We start from the raw sequence: 21,064 nt of genomic DNA, 5'->3' as shown, positions 1-21,064 counted from the left end.
AGGAGTTTTACAGCAATGATTTCCCACATTTTTAGGACTGCTGTTAGGAACGTTACGATGCAATCATGAAAAATGGTTATTCTTCCACAGTCGTGCATGCAACATAGAGCATCCACTTAAATAAACACCTTTTCATAGACAAAAATCTCTGAATAATGGGCGAAGAACTACAATATATCTTGAGTCACAGGCATTTCACAGATACTGACCTTTGATTTTGATTTAGAGGCTCTAACTAATAAAGCTTGGCTCTACACCAAATCTGAAGAAGAAAATCAAGCACACTCTTGTCAAATTATAATTAATTTGCACGACAAAAAAAGAGCAGAAGTAAGCCAAGCATTTTTAAAAATGGTCTCCAGAATTCACAACACACAGTAAAGTGTCCTGTATCTTGAAAAAACAGGCGGGTCTTTGCCTGCCTTCTCAAGCTGATTACGCATCTTTTCATTTAAAATATAAATTGAATCTAAAGAAACAATAAGCTCTTCATTTTACAGCATTATTAAAGATTCAGAACTACAGCAGGAGGAGAGAAAATATGATTCTGAAACATATCTGATGGAAATCCCACAGCTTTCTTACTATTTACCCCCAAATCTGCCTTTTCACCTTTAAAAGCATATATAATGTGAGGGTAATTTGCATTCATATAATTGAATGTATGTTGAGAATGTGGTTTGCATATGCCTTCGACAGCTTTGCAGGTAAATTCAGGACCTTTGAATATGTTATTAGAATTTGCCTTTCTATACATTCATTGAGAATAATGGAGCAACAAGTCTTGATTACATTGTACATTTCTTCCTTATAAAACATAAAAAGCCTTTAGCACAGAGACATAAATACACTGAAATAAAACCAAACAGAAAGGCACATTTCAAAGGCTGCCATTGGATCTCACAAAATTGGCTGTTGTGCAAAGCAGGGTTTCTAAGATTACATACACACTACACACAAACCACTCCTACCATATGAAACCGTTGAGTATCGCCTGAGTATTTTTAAGTTGTTTTTTCTTCACAAAAAGGTCAGGTTATTCTCTTTTTTTAGAAGGCATGACTATCTTTTGTTATGCTTTTAAATATGTCCTTCCGAGACTCCTGACCTGTGAATATTCCTCTTAGACATTACATCAGTTGCAAATGATACGTAATGAAGCCATAAATATTTCAGGTAGTCAACAAACCGTCTTCTTTAAGTCTGCAAAATCGCAATGACTTCTGTCTGAAATGTGGGGTTTCAACATGGTTTCTGCATTCTTACTTCTGGGTATAAGATAATGATTCAGATTCCCTCTATTCTCCCAATAAGATGCAATACACAAGCAACCAGGATTTCAACACATTTTATCCTGAGTTTTCCCATCAGATTATGGATATCATCAGAACAGAAGGATGGAAACATAAAAATCCTGCCTTCTCTATCTGCCAAAATATACTGAGAAGCACACATAACTGAGAATAATACAGTCTGCCAAAGATCTGACTGCCTGTTCGCTATAGGCTCTCTGCTATGGTCCAACATCTATTTCCATGACTACATAGTCTAGTTCATATTGTTCAGGTATTTAGAAAATCCAGGAGTCAGATCTAAGAACATTTCAAATTTTTTTTTTTTTCTAGGTAACAGTATCCAAAAGCAGAGCTTCCCTGCAAAACAACCCCTTTGGGAGTAAATTCAAAAGACACCCTCTGTGATAGAAGAGAACCCAATAAAAGTCTTTCTTTGATTTCAACATACTAGTTTAGCAACCACTTTATCACCAACCTATATTTCTTGAAACAATGTATCAGCAAAGGCCAGCATAGAGTTTTTGTCTTTTCTGGAGCAAAATAAACAGATTAAGAACAACTGATTGTCTAATACTGAGGAGAACAGATTTTCTGCTCTGGGAAAATTTTCCAAGAGCAGTTCATCCATTTGTAAAAAGACTTTCCAGGAGCCTGCCAGGAGCAGCTTTTAACTTATTTATCCCAGCTTTTAATAACTGATTTCATAAATTCCTCTCAATTCTGTCTACTTCCTGCACCTTGAAATCCTAAAGTTTTTCTTGCCACTTAAGTTGTATCATTGATAAAAAGAGTGAATTCTTTTACATCAGGATGGTTATCCTAACATAACAGGAATGACTTCTCTACAGCAGGAGTTTGCTGGCACGGTTATACCTCCATCCCCAGGTCAGGCTTTGCAACTTTCTGAGCAACAAAAGTTATTCTGGGGAAGAACATAAAATCCCAGTAAATCATGAACACATGATGGGTTTAGGGCCATAACCAGTATGGCTACAGGAAAGATTTTTCACAGTCTAAACCAGCCCTAATATTCTGTCACTTTGTAGTGTATTCATTGTTGAATCATCATCCAACCTCTTTCAGCCTTGATGAATCTGAGTAAATACACCAAGGTCAACCAACCAACCAACCAACAAGAGCCGCAGTAGCGTCAATATTCATCTTGGATTAGATACATCCATGTAAGAACAGAATCCTTTCAATGAAAAGGAGTCTTAAAACACAAATGAAAGACCATTTAGCACTACAGCTTATTAAAAACAATCTTTACAGATAAGCTGTCACTGACAGAAGAGGGGAAAGTAGACCTATTTAAGTGTATGAATAAGCTGTGGCCCTCTTTGCTCTCAAGCTAATTGGAAATCAATTACAGTTCATTTGCTGCCACTTCCAGAAATGCCTGGGAACGTCTTGAGACAAACCTTTCTGGAGTGTCTAGCTTAGCATTTCTGGAGGGGGAACTAACTGATTTTCAATTAAATATGACTAACTAAAACTTTTACAGTTGCTAATCATTGCACTCTACACATGCTCCCCCCAAGACTCCCAAGACATTTTTAGAGATAGATATCAGCAAGAGTTAATTTAAAACCAAGCTTTAAATTGCCACCCTCCCTATAAACCAGGAGTTCAAACAACCCAGTAACTTGACTGTCACATACTAGTCTTTGCTTAATCAGGATGCTTCAGCAACGTGGTGATGAATCACAAAAGGATCGCTTTTACTTCTTGTCATTTTTCCATTATAGCTGGACATTCACAAACACTAATACTGTCTAGAGCTTTGACAACATGTCCAGAAATCCATAGCAATTTCACAGATACTTTAAGAGAGCCAGTAACTCTTTAGTTTATTCAAGTAGTCCACCAGTAATGAACAGAGGAGAGAGACACTTCATCTTACCACTGATATATTTTCCTACACATCGACATTTCTGCACTGCATTGACAATTCTGACATAGGTTTCTTCCGTGAGTGACTTTGCAGAGCTATACATGACTACTTGCTATTGAATGTGGCTGAAGATGAGAATGGAATGACTGCAATGAGACAGAAAAGTGTCTATCACATTGTCAAAAACAATAAGGTGATTTACATAAGAGTATCTGTTATGCAAAGGTAGTAACAAATCCAATGTGTCTGTTCTGCATTACAAGAATTGAATGGCAGTTATCACTTGGACACCTGGAGACACCAGGAATATTTTGGTCAAAGCTTGTATAATATAGTGCGTTTTTATATTGACTAAAAGAGACATGTTACATAGGTGATGGACTCCTTGTCAGATGAAACCCTAAATTCAACACAGAAGGGACAGCTGGCCAAATGTCAGGGATGACCGAGATGTAAGTACCAGAGAAAACCAGATTTACTTTGCTTTACTCTGAGTCGTGTTTTCTTCTTCCCTTTTCTGTTTTTAAATTTTTCCTTTATACAAAATGCCATGGTTCAGTGCACTCGAAAATTAAAGACTACCATGTAAGATCAAGGTTTGAGTCTGTCCATTGATGAGAGGAAATTAAAATCACCACTAAAAACCCCACTTTTTATTATACTGATAGAAACCACTCAGAAAATACCAGAAGGAAGAAATACACTTGGTATTTAATATACTGTTTTGTCTTTTCATATGTTGCTGGTTAATTTAGTGAACAATGTACATATGCATAGTTAGACATTAGTGGCCAGATTCACACCTTATTCACTCTGTCCCAGCCTCATATGTACTGGATGGAACACTCAGGCAGGTAGGCACAAACTAGGTAATGACAGTCAATACAAGGAATTAGGAAGAAAGAAATGATTCTGAGGCTACTTAAACGATACGTGACAGTAACCTGAACACAATATTAGAACTGTGTAGTCTAAATACCGTGGAAAAATGCTTTCCTTTTTCAACCTGAACAATTCTGACATTCACTGCAGGGGTTGCCAGGGAATTACACTTGTCATGACTACAAGAAATAGCTTACCAGCTAAACTTCCTAAAACTTTACTCCTATTGTTCTTCTCTAACCTACTTTTTCATTGATTTAATCAATCTCCCTTAAACACATATAAACTTAGGCTGCACTTCTTACAATGTTTTATAATAGCACATTTAATAAAGCTAATTTAAATCTGCTAATTTATAGAGATTTGCCAGAGGCTTTGAAACTTCAGAAAATGTGTAAACCTAACAGTTTAGCTGTGATAACAGCTCAGACAGTGGAAATTAAGTCCTTTGCATTACAATCATGTTCAAAGTGGATTCCTAGTTTTATTAAAAAAAAAAGTACATTTCAAAAGTATCAAAGAAAACCAAATTTACAAAGATATTTCAGGGCTAAGACCTTTATTGACCCAAGGTGGTCTTTGCAGATCCACGTCCCACAGTTCTTGAAGTTGGTCACTACTCTGCCTCAACATTGCAGCCTCAAACACATCTTGAGGTCTCTCATTTCAAGACTACGTGGAATCTTTCCTACAGAGTTCGGAAAAAGAAAAGCAGAGTCATCATGCAACAGACCTCTGACAGAGCTTCGAGACATGCTTAGGGCCATTAATTCTAGGTCCCTAATTCTGATTGTCAGTCTCACAGCTGATACTAGATAGGTCTGCTACTGTCTGCTCTAATTTCTCCCTCTGGAAACCAAATGATAATGGATTATATGCCAGTGTGGGACTAGGCAGATTGGTTAGATTCCAAGATGTATCCCAGGTGATAGCAAGAAGAAGCAGTGAAAAAAATAAGGTATTCAGCTCTTCACAGTGATGCATCAAGGAATTTCATTCTTCATTTTATACATAGCATTTAGATGTAACTAAGCAATCATTATCATCCCCTGATTTGCAAAAAATGTCAGCTTCCCTTGAATATATAGTTCAATCTTTTTTAGGGCTGCTGTTGCAGATCTCTCCTCAGATTGTTACATGGGAGAAGGCATTAAGACCTCCCCATGAAGGCTTGCAGGATTGCAGTCTCTTAAGGGATACAACCTTATCACTTTGAAGCTTTTTTTGGTATATGTAAAGTTCAAGTAATCTTTTTATTTCTTTTTCCCTGTTAATTGCACCAAAATATTCAGAAATGCAATCTGGAATAATTACTGGAAAAGGATTTTTTAGTCTTGTCTGCTTCAGTGCTCTTTCTCTTGGTTCTGTCATTGCTGTCCTTCTTGTTTTTGTGTACTGAGAAACAGAATTAAGGTGTACTGCAACCAGTGGACACTTGCATAAATAGGCTGCTTTGAATAAAACAGCACGATCGTGGGAGAGGAAAACCATATTCAGCTTTCCTGCCCGAATGCTAACACATATACCAGGTTCATAAACTATTAAAGCATCGTATTTTTTACTCTGAGACCACTAAAATGCAAGGGCTGTGAATAGCAGAAAAATGTAAATAAACTGAATGGGGAGCATGAAAGCACATTGATTCCCAGGTTCTGAAACCACAGTCAAAATGGTTTATATTTGTAACTTATTTAAAGACATTTTGGCTAACATATTTATAATTAATCTCCCTCACACGTTCTTATGCCCGAGAGCTTAAGTTTTCCAGGACTTCTGTAAAGCAACTTTTACTGCATCAGATTACTGCATTCCTTGATCTCGAGCAGTACACACTCCCAGCAGCCAGCCACACTCAAACACAAGGAACAGCACTAGGATTTCACAGCTCTGCAACAGATGCTTCAAAATAGATTTCTTTTTAAATTAATAAGATTGTGAACAAGAAAGCAACTATCATGATTTTGCCCTGCCTCCAGCATTTCACAACCGATGCTGACTTAAAATTAGCACAATCCTCTGCAATACTTGTATTTCCATGTGAAACTTCTTCATAGCGAATTCCTGCAGAATTGTGAGCTGTCAGCTCTGATCACATTCACCAGCACACAGGCATTAGACTCTATTTCACAAGAGGAAAAGATGGCCAGTGTATTCCTGACAGAAGTATCATAGATTTTTTTCAGTCAGTCAAAATTACAGAGAGAGGGCTCATTGTCGATGCATTTCCCATAGATAATGAGGACTGCAAATTACCAGGCAAGGATCTTTTTTTGGTACACAGAACAAAAAAACGAGCACGATCTGCAGAACTTAGGAACTAATTGGGTTTCAAACCCCTTTCTTAGCATGCTGCCGACACGGTCAGAGTAACCTATACGCCGATCTTATTCCAAAGGCACAGTAATCTTTATGCTGTAAGAATTAAGAGTTTAGAGTGCCGGAGCATACACTGCAAGAAAAAAAAAAGAAGCCTTTAGGAAAGGCATGTGCTGAACACACACAAAATATGCAGGATGGAAAAAGACCAAATGTAATTAAAGCTTATATGAAACCAGACATTCCTATTTGCAGAGCTCTGGCTGCATTTCTATGAGAAAGAATGCACAGAATTTCAAATCATGCTCTAATTAGACAATGTCAGAAGAAAAACACATTCTTCCCCCCCCCCCCCTCCATCCTTCCATCCACCGCACTCTCCCACCCCAAGACTCCAAAAGGCAAATCTCATCATCAGAATTAGAGAGAAAAAGCAATCCAAAGATGCTGCTTTACATATTCCTTCCCAAACCAAGAAACCGAGTATCTCCCTCTCCCGGCTAATAGCTTATAAATTCAGTCTTTAAACAAAAGCAGGAAAAAAATGAAAAGAATCCTATTTCTCAAGCTTCCTACTTAGCACTGCCTCGCTTTTGATGATTTGTGCGGCTGTGTGTGCGTGCCTGTTTGAGAAATGGCGAGATAGGCTTAAAGTATTTTCCATTTCATCAAAGAGCATATATTACTTTCCTGGTTCGCTCCAGTGTTGGTTTTATGCCCACCCCTTTTCAATCTGCCCATGTCTGAGATGCACAGTGCAGGCGTACAATCATGAGCAGCTTACGACACTCAGTGAACACTAGGTGCCTCTGCATGCTCTAGCAACATACTGCTCAGCTGAAGGGAAGGGATTCTTGCTGTCTCTCTCTGCTCTAAGCATCACCTAACAAGCAAAGCGAACAAAGAATGGGAAATAAAGCTACCCTTAGCCGGTCAGTGAATGAATGGTAATCTCTCTATGGAGTAAAGGTTGTGCCGGTCAATGGTCGTTGCAAATGATGGACATTAAACAGATTGACAAATCCTGTGGAGTCGTTAGTACAGAGTTTGGAGTTTTTTTCACGCCACAGTGTTAACTGCAGAGAAAAGGACAGAGGGAGAAGGAGAAGATCAAGCTCATGTACATAGTTCTGAAACTTGCAGGTCCTAGGAGTCAGCTAAAAAGCTAGCTGGACAAGCCTTTCGCTCTTTGAGCAGAAGCAAAGTGAGACATTGTGAGCTTGCCAGCCTTGCACAAAATTGAAAGGGACTGAATTTGTAGCACAGAGGGGTCTTTTTTAGCTCTGCATATAATTAGTCCAAACACAAAGGAAGCAACTGAATGGAGGTTGTCACTCTCTGGAAAAGGGTGGGTAAGACACTTTTTAATTAAATTCTTTCATGAAGAAAGATTTTTTTTTTCCTTTGCCGCAGCATTTAACATGAACAAAATCACTATCATTTTACCTTTGAATGTCTGTGAACTTTAATGCTGCACAGCTCCTGCATGCTGTAAAGTGAAATATTTGCCTCTGTGTTTGCTCTGTTTGCTGTTTTGCTTTGGTTTTCTGCCTCGGTTTTGGGTTTTTGGGGGTCTGGGTTTGTATTTTTTATTTTTGTCTTTTTCTTCTTTCTTTTTTTTTTTTTTCCTTAAATAAAATATGATGTAGAATTTGAAAAAGATTCAATGGACATTCTCAAGCATATTTGGAAATATCCTTGCTAATGGATTTCCTTCTTATTGGTCTCTGTTTAAACTGGCTGCTGAGGAAGCCCCCGGGGTTGATATTGTGTACGCTGGGTATCTTTTCTAAAATGCTTCCAGCTGTGAATAGTGGGTGTCCACAGCTATGTCGGTGTGAGGGCAGGCTTTTGTACTGTGAATCACTGAATCTTACAGAGATGCCTCGCAACCTGTCGGGCATGATGGGCTTGTCTCTGCGGTACAACAGCCTTTCAGAGCTGCATGATGGACAGTTCACAGGGTTAATGCAGCTCACGTGGCTCTATCTGGATCACAATCACATTTGCTCAGTGGAGGGGAATGCCTTTCAAAAATTGCGGCGAGTTAAAGAGCTCACCCTGAGTTCCAACAAAATAACCCAACTGCCCAACACCACTTTCCGACCCATGCCAAACTTGCGCAGTGTGGATTTATCATACAACAACCTACAGTCTTTGGAGCCTGACCTGTTCCACGGGCTGAGAAAACTCACAACTTTGCACATGCGGTCGAACGCCATCAAGTTCGTGCCAGTGAGAATTTTTCAGGACTGTCGCAGCCTGAAGTTTCTAGACATAGGATACAATCAGTTAAAGAGCCTGGCTCGAAACTCTTTTGCGGGCTTGTTCAAACTCACTGAGCTGCACCTCGAGCACAATGACTTGGTGAAAGTCAATTTAGCCCATTTTCCCAGGCTCATCTCCCTGCAGTCTCTCTGCCTGCGAAGGAATAAAGTTACCATTGTAGTAAACACTTTGGACTGGATATGGCAACTCGAGAAACTGGATCTCTCCGGCAACGAAATCGAATACATCGAACCTCACGTTTTCGAAAGTGTACCTCACCTCAAATCCCTGCAGCTGGACTCCAACCGGCTGACCTACATCGACTCCCGAGTCCTCGACTCCTGGAAGTCCCTCACTAGCATCAGCCTTTCTGCAAACGCTTGGGATTGCAGCCGTAACGTTTGCGCCCTGGCCTCCTGGCTGAGCACCTTCAAGGGTCGCTACGACAGCAACCTGCTTTGTGCCACCCCTGAGTATGCACAGGGTGAGGATGTTTTGGACGCGGTCTACGCCTTCCACTTGTGTGAAGACACAACAGACCCGACGAGTGCGAACACCCTCTCCCCGGTAACAAACAACAGCGACCAAACGTTCAGCTATGGCTCGGCCACCGCCACGTACGACGTGCAGGACGGCGACGAGGACTGGACAACATACGCCATCACCGTCACCATGCCCGGCGAGAACTCGGAGAACGCCGTTCAGATTCATAAGGTGGTGACGGGGACCATGGCCCTGATTTTTTCCTTCCTCATCGTGGTTTTGGTGTTGTACGTCTCCTGGAAGTGCTTTCCAGCCAGCTTAAGGCAACTAAGACAGTGCTTTATAACACAGCGCAGAAAGCAGAAGCAAAAACAGACCATGCATCAAATGGCTGCCATGTCAGCCCAGGAGTATTACGTTGATTACAAACCCAACCACATTGAGGGAGCCCTGGTGATCATTAATGAGTATGGATCTTGTTCCTGTCACCAGCAGCCAGCGAGGGAATGTGAGGTGTGATTTTCCTTGGGGATTTAAACAGTGTGCAACCAAATAACAGCGTGCAGGCAGACGGTGGCACGAGGTGGGGGGGGGTGGGTGGGTTGCTGTGCTTGGCTGGTGATTTCTGATGTGCTCCTCTGCCGAAATTGTTAAGAGGGGCTGTCTAAAAGACTTGATATTTTAGCTTTATCTTGTCTTAAAAACCTTCAGGACAGTCAATCTTAAGATTTCATATGCTAATAACTCCCTTTGAAGATCTGTCAATATTCAGGAATCTGAGAGTGTAAAAAGGTACCAATTATTGATCTTTTGTAAACTAAGAAAACTGTTTAAAATAAAAACAAATAGCATTTACAGTTTTTACAGACTGGTGTATATTACATGACTTGTTCCCTGTATACAAAAATGCAACAGTTTAACCTCTTTTTCTCTTCATTCTGAGTGTTGAAATGAAAGTCTGGGAGCAAAGAAGCCACGTAAAATAGAAAGCTTAAAATTAACCAGATGGCTTCACACTGTAATTAGCACACGTTCACTTACATCATGTTACTGAAGATATGAAGCATGATACTGGAATTATATTTTTGTTAATGTGCTACCTGTAACTGGATGTCAGTACAACAAGGAGCCAATGCACCTCAGAAAGGCTAAAGTTTTGACTGTCTCCCTGGGACAGGATTTCTGAGGATTTTTAAGTACAGCTCACTTGTTCGTTGCTGTAAGATCCATAAAAAACTGCATCCTAACCCCTGAAAGTATTTTGTATCAAAACTGATTATATTGCAAAGTCTCACTAAAATAAAACATCCAACTACACCCAAAATGACCAAATCACTGCCAAAATGTCCTCAGCATAATTTCCCTTAAAGTAAAAAGGACAGAAAACTTCTAAATTCAAGGGTTTTTACTAGCATTTTCCACTTCTATGCTTGTTTTGACATATGCTAAGAGTAAAGAAACCCTTGCTTTGTGCACTGTGGTGCCATGGTGAATGGAGAAGAGGAAAAGCTATTTGGTTCTCAGTGGTGAAACCTATGTGTCTTTCAGGAGTAAAAGCTTGGCTCTAACACTGTCAGAGTAAGACAGAGTTATTAGAGCATACTTCTGGGTCCTATAGTAAACTGCTAGCAAAGCCTATGTCGTGTCTTCATTTTCACCATCAGCCTTCACTAACAAAACCACTCTAAAATCTCTGCAGAGGCTGAAAGTATACGAAACCTCCTTACTAATGACTGATGAATGGAACTGATGGATATAAGCAGTGATTTAATAATGTGGAATCACAGAGCTGTTTTATCTGACTGCCCTTAAATAAAGCCTTCCTTTCCTTGTATTTTGGATTTTTCATTCCAATATGTGAACAACCTACTGATTGATCTTTTCAACAACTCCTCTCATACTAATGAAGACGAGGTAGTTTTATAACATGAGGCAGAGCATCTTGAAATTTTCTTCATACAGCATGACATGCTAATAAATTGTTATGGGTAATGCATTGGGTAACATTTCTATGCTTTGTACATATTTTTGTATCTTTAGGTTACCACCAGTAGGGGAAAAATCAGAAATCTAATATGTATTTTCATTTATTACAGGTTTTTTCTTTTTTATAGCATCAAAGTGCCACCTACTCTTAAAAGGCTACAGCAGACTTAGAAAGCAGAAAATAGGCACAGAATAAATGATTTCTTTTCCCTGCACAGCAGGTTTTAGCCATCAGCTTTGAATGTAAAGAGTGAATTTCATATTTTTTTCTGACTGACACTATATTTAAGGAGTCAGAATTTATTTCCCCCTATTTTTACATCTCAAGTTGTTTAATATTAAATATGACCATAAGCAAAATATGTAGTTACGGAGACTATACTGTCATCTGTGAAAGCAATGAGATTATGTATTGGGAGAGGACCTTTACATAGAAAATGCAATGCAAATCAAGTGCTTTTATACTAAAGGCAGTGAAAATTCACCCACAGCTTTGAAACAAGCTGGCACTGGTAAAATTCGGCTTTTGTCTCTTTAAACAAATGCATATTTCTGATTTTATGCCTCAAACCCACAAAGGCCTGATCTATCCTGAAACTCCCAAGTGGTACGAGGGCTTGAGTGTCCATGTACAAACTTGCCAGTGAGGACAGAGACTAGACACAGAGCCCCTTGTCTCTTTGGGGGGTGCTTTCATATTTTAAGAGAAAATACTTTACACCATGTTAACTGAGGGCCAAACTATATGTATTTTTGCCATTAAACCCTTCTCTGAAATCAATAGGGAATTTAACTGTGAAAAATTGGCTCTCTAACTTTGGACTACATGTTCTTCAAATCAACATGCAGCACTGCAGCCCGAAGCACTGGTTACAGCTAGTTGCCAGGAAGCTTGCAAAACCATCTGAGATTGTTAAAATATTGTCTGCCTATGGTAATAAAAATATATGTATTATGTTTACTTCCATACTGACCCCCTGTTGCTATAAGGAATCATGGTTTTACCCTGTAAATCTGATGTAAAACTGATACTAACAAACAATCATCCCATGGTTGTATTTCTATGTATTTTTAGCAGATTTGTGGGTTGTATTTTAAACACACTAGTGATTGCACCCCTCTGGAATTATTCCTGCTGTTTATTGGTGTTAGCAACCTCAAGCTACATTTGCAAAGACGTGAGCAATTCCATCTCTGGAATTTATTCTCCTCTGTGCTTCATGCATCTTGCATTGACAGCTCAAGTAAACTGAACAGCACATTTTTCTTTAAAGGTGCAGTGATTTCTTAAATGAGAGCTGATTTTGGTATTGCCTGTTGCCATTTCTCCTGAAGAGAAGTAATGACCACCGATGACTTGCCACCCTTAGCAGGATGATGGACGGATCCTCCACGCAGAGCACAGAACTTATTTAACTTCAGAAACCCATGTATTTCAAAATCCTCAGGCAGAAATCTTTTCTAAGGGTAGGTATCATACAGAGACAACCCCCTCATGATCTCTAGAGGATATCTGGAGACCTTGATACCCTCTAAATATTTACCGGTGGAAAAGAAGGGTGTCACTGCTACCACATGGCATGAAGGCGTTCCACACTGTATCCACATCTAGTCTGAAAGCTTACATGAAATACATGTGGGTAATAAAGAAATGAAAGAGCAAGTATTTAATTTCAACCCAGCTATTGCAAATCCAGTTAGTCATCCTGCTCCAGGCTGCTTACATTGGTATATATGAGAGTTATTATATTTGTATTGCATTTATAGCAACTGCAGGGGCAAATTTTCCCTAACTCATTCTTCCATATTTCGTGCTCATCACCTGCCCAGAGATATGTTATTCCCTCTATTTTGATGCCCTTATTCTGGTTTATGAAATGGCTCCAAAATCAAAAGGAAGAAGAAAAAAGATGCTTTTGGGGTTAGTTGTGACAGTGTTTTGTTCAGGAGATGCTTGGGGAATATCAAAGGATGGAAAATATGTTAAATATTCCACTTTTAATGTTCCACTTAATAGGACTAATCTCCCTTTTATAACTGGGTAATTAACATGATTTTCTTTATGTTCAAGTGTCTTTTAACATAGAAGGGAGAGTGAAAGGCAAGCAAAAGAACTACTTTTTTTTTTGAGGATGGTTAACACTAGCAGTGATATAGATCTCTAATATGCAATCTCTTGCTGCTAACATCAATACACACTCACAGTGTGCCCTGTGATGAAGGAACTGTTGCTGTGTATGCTTTGGATGTATATAAGGGATGATTTATTTTCCTTTCTATCTTTTTTCCTTCCTTTCTGTACTACTTTAAAAAAGAGAAAAGTGATATGAAAGCACAGGTCCAATGCTAACGTACCACATTCTGTTTCTGGTCTGAATATGTAAAATACAAAGAAATTCTGTGTTAAAGCTGCAAATTCCCTCCTTTACCATGCTGTTTGAGTACTGCAGAGGGTTAGACTAAGGGTACGACTTGTTCCTCCATGTGCACAGCAATAATGTACCAGTCTGAAGATGCAGTTGCACGCCTGGTCCATAACTGCCTTGCATACGTCTGCCAGAGAAACATCATTAAGGATACCTAAGGATATTTTTGTATGCTTAAATATAGTCTGTATGTTTTTACGGCTAAGGCATTGGAGGGCATTTAAAATGAGTGTCTGATCATTTTCCTTGGTTCTGATAAAAAAGCCCCTCATTTGCTTTTGAGATGGACTCAATTTGTTCCTTGTCTGTGTCTCATTCTGCATTAATAGCAAAAGGACACTTTGAATAGCCCTCCTCTTCCCCCAGCTTCTCCAGTGGTATTCAGAATGGCAAATATGTAGGACTATTTAATCGGGAAGCTTATTTCTAGTGCTATAATGATAATAACAGTAATAACAATAAGAGAAATAAAGAGGAGACAAAAGATGAGAGAAAAGACTGGGGTAACAGCAACTAGATTGGGTTTTTACTGGATTCCTTTTCTTGTTTAAAGCTGGTGAATCTAAAGGACTAGCACTGATGAAAAAAGCAGGACTGAAGGTGGTGCAGAAAGCATCTTTAAAAACTTTGCAGGCAGGGATGAAACAGCTTCTGGACAGGAAGGTACGGTACCAAATAGCTTCATTAAGCAAGAAAGAGAAAAGGAAAGGGGTGAAGGGACAGGATGAAAGGGAAGATGAGAACTGGTGAGAAGGCAAGGGGACCACTGTGCACAAAGGGAAAATGAGATTCCTTCCAGTGTCTTCACTTCCCATGTTAAGACTGTGGCAAGGACAACAGCAGAGATTCAAGCAAGATACCCAGCAGCTCTCTTTCCCTATCTCTCCCTGTCTTTTCAAAGTCAGTCACACACAGACTCTCATTGACAGAGGCGCAGGGGGACATGCTTTCCCAAACACGCACGCACGTAGCCCCGTCATTTCCTCTGCCACCTTTCTGCTCCCTGGGAGCACAATGTCCCCCTCATCCATCATTATGTTTGCTGAAGTCCAGCACTGTTCCTCTTCCATTAATTTTTTTGGCTGGACTTCTTAGCTCTGCTAGTCACATTTCATCACAGACTTTCCAGAAAATCAGACTTTTCTACCCAAAATAACTCGTCTTTTTTTTTAACCCCATTGCTTAAGAAACCGTCATCTAGAGGGAAGAGTGATCTCAAGCTACAGCAGATTCTCCTGCTAATTATATCCACCTTCATTCCCCCTCATATTCAGCTTTTGTATTCACAGCTATTAAGACAAACAGATCTATTTTTGCTGTGTTCAATTTATCATTATGCACCAAGGTTATATTTTGCCTTGACCTGCTCAACCCACTGTAATATTAACAAATTGAGCGTTTATGTGGGTTCCTTTCCAAGCATGAAGTTGATTAGGAATTTAGGAAATGCTGGTGATTTAAAGATTAACCTTTCATGTAATTACTGACATAAACCAGAGCTATTAAGGTATTAGAAACAACTACTCAGAGTATATTCTACATAAAAGAATATCACATTTAGAGCCATGTGAAAGACTTCCCATACTAGCCAATTATTTTTTTGACAGCAGAAAAACCTGATGAAAGGAAAGGAGCGAGCACAGTCTACCTCTAAGCTTATGTGGAGGAAAGCAAGGCTACAAAAATATTACAGAAACCAAGCAACAATCTTTTGCTGGCAAGACACAACTTGTAATTGGGTGGGTGGCTGTGAAGATCTGAGATGAATGCTGCAGAGCACTGTAATTTTATTGCAGTGTGTCTGCTTTAAAGGGAACATATTTGCAATGAAATCTGTATTTCCGTGAGAACAGGGCAATTGTTTTTTGTTATAAAGATAACGTCACTTGTTGGCATTCAGACACAATTATTCAGCCTTTAAAGCAATTACTGTTCCTACTTGCCTTTGCTGGTGTGATAGTTGGGTGAGAGAGTCAGATGTAACAGGCTGCATTGAAAGGAGTTTGAGTTCAAAGTACCCAGATTTGCATTACAAGAGAAGAAATTCAGTTAAAAATAAAGACCAGCTTTTCACCTTTGCCTCCATTTCCCCTCTTCCTGAAAATCCAAACATGAACATCACTTATAGAAATTAGAGATAATTGGCAGTGGCTAAAGGATAAGGTTATGTGTGCCTGTGCTTGGCAAACAGCACCTACTATTCTGCTAAGGCAATTTTTATTTTAAACCATTCCACTGCTCTCATGTTCCTCACATCCTCACCAGACACAGTAACCTCTGCCAGAATCTGTCTTTCAACAAGGGTGCTGTGGGAACATGACCAATTCGGTCCCATTTCTGAGCTAACAAAGACTAAATACAAGATTTCAATGGTAATAGGTAAGTACAAAAACTACTTAATCCCTGAATCCCCACTTTTAGCACAGCAGATCTCTCTGCCTAACATGGTTAGGGACTAAGCCTGATCATTCGTTTATTACAAACTTTTTGTGGCCTTTTTCATGAGTTACCTTTCTCCTAATAGCAAGCTAGAGCGTGACACTGGAGAGAAGACTAAAAATTGTATTTTCAGTAAAATCTGAGATAAAAATAATACACATGGACATGTCCAATTGATTTAAGAGCTTAGCCAATGAAGGCAGTGCAGATTTTATATTCCAAATCTCCCTGAAGTAGAACACCTCTGTACCCTAGTGGTTACAACAGGGTATAAGCAAACATTCTCCTAATAGCTGTGGAGCCAACTCAAAGTGAAAACAAATTTCTGAGCATCTTTTAGAGTATATATTTTCCCTCTAATTTTCACCCTTTTTTCCCCACTCTCCCATTTTATTTTTTTTTTTATTCCCAAAACTCCACAGGCAGAGGAAATCAAAAGCAAGGAGAAGAGGAAAACCCTGAAAATCCCAAAGTAAACTGCAAGTGGTAAATGCTCCATCCCTGGCAGTGCTCAAGTCCAGGTTGGAATGAGCACTGAGCAACATGGTCTAGTGGGAGGCATCCCTACCCACGGCAGGAGAGTTAGAATTGGATAATCTTAAGGTCATTTCCAACCCTATTGATTCTATGATTATAAGAGCAGTCCACAGCTATTGAATGCCAGAGGATTTGTTTCTTTTAACAACACCCAGCCCTTTGAAACTCATGCACTGTCAACCCTCTTTGCAAGACACGAGGTAAAGTGAGCTCCCGGGAGTAAACCAGAATCTGTCTCAGTATTTCAGTGCCTCCACTGACAGTCTGGGTTTGCCAAGACAGCCTGGTAAATATTAAAGAACGCTAATAATAATGAGATAAACCACCTAGGGAGTTTTTCCCCTCCCTCTTTTAAACTTGGCTCCATGCTAAAGTTTATCCTAACAGAAAGTTTACTTCTCTGATGCAGATCATATCCCAAAGCAATATTTCCGACAGCAAACAGAAATCTGTGCTGCTGCTAAAAGGTTTGCAAACCCCATGCTAAAGAGGCCACTGCATGTCAAATGTTTACCCGAATTTCATGTAAATGTCACACCCCATTGGACAGTCTGTATTTCTTCACCAGCATATACACCTGCCTCCATCTCCACAAACCTTCCCCTTGTGCCGTAACTACCTTTACAAAGAGCACAGAACCCAACGCTGCTGTCAGATCAAATTCCCCAACAACTGGATGTCATGAATTTATTATGCAGTTGCTGTAGTCTAATAAATTGAATGTGAATCCTGTGGCCTGAAAGACAAACAAATAATGGAGACAATAAATGAGCAGAAGAAATGCATCTGACATAGTAGCTAAGGGAAAAAAAACACAAACCAAAAAACAGTGAGCGATGATAGTACTTAAGCTTGTGGAAGATGGAGGACATTGACCATCAACTGCAGAAAGGTGAATTACATGGGATAGAGAAAATCACTGCTAAAAAATAAAGCAGAAAACTGAAAAGGGGACAGTGCCCACAGCAGATTAATCAGAGAATTAAGTGGTAACCAGCACAGGAGAAACTCACCAAGTGATAACAAAGCACAATGGTGATACCTGAGGACAAAATGAGTTTATACAACCATCTATTTGCAGTGGGGAAAACAGCCACACATGAAGTCTCATGAAGTTGAAGCCTGAGCTGATTCCTCTGTCATGGTGGGCTTTTTGGTATATTTTAAAAAATCTTAACTATTTTATTGCTTTTATTGTACAGAACTGAACACTTGGAGACTGTGTTTTTGCTTTACATGAAATATGCTAAACCAATAGTTGGTTTTTTCAATGGGTGGAACTTCTAGTCCGATGTAAACCCTATTGTGTTGGTTTTGTGTATGCAGTTCTCTGTATTTCCAGCAACTGTTAGGGATTACATTAACTTATTCTCACTGGTGGAAGGAAGATCTTCCCCAAAAGTTTCCCTAAGTAGTTTTATGAAGTTACACTGTGCATCTGTCATAAAAAAGGGAGTTGAAAACTTTCCTCCTTTTTCCCTGGTTACATTTTCTCATTATGTAGAATACTCTAGCCCAAATCTGTCATTTTTCATTAGCAAAGGAGTCAAGTTATGGCTGTTAATGGTAACTCTTAATGAGGATTTGATGAATAAGTCCTGGAAAATCAAACCTGAAACAACCACTAAAATCAATCTCAGATCCATTGTTTCCAGGTAATAGAGAAGTTAGCAACTGGGAAAAAAAAGATGAGTGTTTAAAGCACTAGGGCATTTAAAACAACAAGAAAATGATGCTTATCAAGAAATTAAAAACACAGGAAGTAGGAAAATGAAGTGGAGGAACTAGTAAAAAAGATTTCTAGTAGAAGTAGCAGTTCCACCAAAACCTGAATAACTACATTGCAGTTCCCCTATTGCTGGTTAGAGGTGATTGCAATGGACTGGTAAGTCTTACCTCAGTAGCTCTTCAAGATATACTAAGGTACGTAATACCATACCATAAGGATAAATTGACTGTGGAGCAGCATTGTGCTTCTTCAATAACCTGCAGTCCTGGAGCTTTGACTACCATAATAAAATTAACAAAGTGGCAAACAAAAAAGGCAATTCTATATTTGGACTTATAAAGAGCTTTTGACAAAAATCCCATAAATAAGACAAACTCCATGGTCATATAAACTAGCCAGGCGCCCAAAAATACTCTGTAGAGTGAAAAACGGAACGCAGTATGGTCTGAAGACCAGGGCTGCTGAATCATCCTAGCTACAATCAGGAAATGTGTTGTCATTTTTCAAATGACAGATTATTTATATCACAAAAAAAGTAATGAAAATCATGAGGATGTGCAAAGGGACTTCCAAAGGCTGAGGGTTATATAAGCTTTGATGGATGAAATTCTGAATTGTCAAGTACAAAGCAAAAGACAAGATACAGAGAAAACTGTTCATCCATGCCTTGGTGATGTAAGTTGTGTGCAACAATCAGATAACTGTTTTTCTGGATACTGTGTTGAAAATCTCCGCTTAGTGTGCAGAGATTAAAAAAAGGAAGAAAAGTGGAATAACATCTCAAACATGCGCAGCAGAGCAGCTCTCAACAAATTAAATAGCTCGATATAAATCACTGCTGGGCCCTCAGTTAGAACGCGGTCTCCAGTTCTCTTAAGGATAAGTTAGGAAAGGATATAACTGCTAGATAAGGCGAAGCTGCTGACAAGTAAAAGGATGAATGATTTGCGAAAGTTTTGTATTTAAGACGAGCAGCAAAGAAACTGGACCTGCAACTGCAGCACAGCAGCAAAACGTGTATCCATTCCCCCTCTAGTGGCCAGTCCACTGCAAAAACCAAATCACGAAGGAGAAAGGCAATACACTGGCAATTGATTTTAAAACATCTCCCCCCCTTATTTATTCTCCTTACAATTTTATGTTGACTCACTTTATATTATTAGTATTTGCTATTCCTCATTAAACTTCCTGCTGCATTCCTTTGTTGTTTCTTGTCATTACTTAGCACAGATGTTTTACAGCAGACATAATTTTTTTGCAACGTGCCAGTACCTACCTGCAAGAGGAGGCTCTGAAGTGTGACATGAGGCTCATGCGCACTCTACCATCAGAAATAAACATAAATTAAAGAATAAACTTTGGATCTCATTGTGCAAGACATCACTGATGCAAAAAAAAATAGGCACAAAAAAAGGAACAGTTGTATAGAAATGAGAACACTGAATTAATTCTGTACATATATCCTGAATACTTTTTAGATGAAAAAAAAAGGTGCTTTTTTAGGAACAGCATCTGGGACAAGTCACACCAAGCAGTGGAAACAGTGCTTTTAAATTCCTACTCATGAGCCAGGCACTGAATGTCAGTATTTCCAACCGATCTGCATAGAACATGGAGAAACTGAGTCACCTGGAGAAACTGAGGCCAGATGAACCCTTCACATCCCCATCTTTCAAATGCACACAGGTTCTTCTGGTCAGTTACTCTGTTTTCTGTAGGATATTTGCTAAAATTGGAAGAATCTCCATTTTTCCCATTTTTTTTCTGAATAATGCAATATAACAGAACAATTTCTGTCCCTATTTTTTAACAGTCCTTCCTACCCTAGAATATTTTGTGGTTGAAAGTTGCCAAGGACTGGAAAGGAGCTGTGATGTCTTTCAGGTTGAGACAACACCAAACACTTGGTTAGGACTGCACATTTTGCTTAAATTCCTATTCTCTACAGAAAAAGAGAACAGGAGCAGAAGTGAACATCCTTTGGTTGTCCTGTCAGGGAGCCTATTACATCCTCAAGCTAATAAGCTCTAGTGTAGCAGGCTGTGGCTGTAGGGAAGATGAGAAGTAGCAAGGGATTTTCTCTTGCAAAACCTTTCCATCACTTTAATTTTCCAAATCTCTGCTTCAAATGCCATCCTTAGTAGTGTTTTTCCACAAATAGGTTGATTTATACATCACATAGACAAATTAAGTAACCCTTTCTGCAAATAATTTGTTTAGAAATTGGCCGAAAATGCGCTTCTAAGGCTTGTAACACAATGCACTCTTGTATGCATTTTGATAACTGAAGCAAGGTGACTGTACTTCTATAGGTTATTCTGAAACAACCTGTTAGCCATCTAAGACCGTGCCTTGCTGTATCTTACTGAGGCTTTTGGTGAAGACTGAAGCCTAGTTTAGATGGAGCTCAGAGCTAGCACTTTTCTGTTCATTTTAATATGTTGTTATTAATTTGTTCGACTGAAACTAAAGAATGGCACAATAAACAAGGCACAGTTTGACTTCCCACATCTCCGCAAAAGCGAGCACATTTCTAATGTGTCTGAACAATTTTACCTAATTAAAAATATTTAGAAAACAGATTACTCAAATGATTGGTATATAATACTGCAAGCAATCTGCTATTCCAGCATAGAATTAATCATTACTATCCAGAGTCAGAGCAAGTCTGATAGTCTATCTCTTGCTGATGCCATTTCAGACAACTCTTGTATTCATAATGCCTGCTGTCAGGACAGTTTCAAGAATAAGAAAATAAGGAACTATAGAAACAATTTGAAATATAACAAAAGACATTTGACTATTATGG

General features: G+C 39.1%; 2 protein-coding genes across 3 annotated transcripts in view; one reads left to right on the top strand and one right to left on the bottom strand.

The window, feature by feature from the left end:
- The window catches only part of CTNNA2 (catenin alpha 2), a 452,176-nt gene that overhangs the window by 147,259 nt on the left and 283,853 nt on the right, over window positions 1-21,064 (bottom strand). Inside the window, exon 1 of one of the 2 annotated variants that reach the window (XM_061466261.1) lies at window positions 6,964-6,982. The exons of the other annotated variant lie outside the window; for it this stretch is intronic. The gene's annotated coding sequence lies outside the window, so the exon portion shown is untranslated. Of the gene's footprint in view, window positions 1-6,963; window positions 6,983-21,064 lie in introns of those variants that run through there. 2 annotated transcript variants of the gene reach the window in all.
- LRRTM1 (leucine rich repeat transmembrane neuronal 1) lies at window positions 7,143-10,972 on the top strand. The gene is made up of 2 exons (XM_061466271.1): window positions 7,143-7,735; window positions 8,037-10,972. Exon 2 carries the CDS (start codon window positions 8,092-8,094, stop codon window positions 9,655-9,657), a length of 1,566 nt encoding a protein of 521 aa, XP_061322255.1. The 5' UTR covers window positions 7,143-7,735; window positions 8,037-8,091; the 3' UTR covers window positions 9,658-10,972.

The sequence above is a fragment of the Pezoporus flaviventris genome, unplaced genomic scaffold, assembly GCF_033815535.1.
Source record: "Pezoporus flaviventris isolate CSIRO_AGI_PZ_B2104156 unplaced genomic scaffold, CSIRO_AGI_Pfla_v1 ptg000002l, whole genome shotgun sequence".
Lineage (NCBI taxonomy): Eukaryota > Metazoa > Chordata > Aves > Psittaciformes > Psittacidae > Pezoporus > Pezoporus flaviventris.
This window is presented reverse-complemented; position numbering and strand designations above follow the sequence as displayed.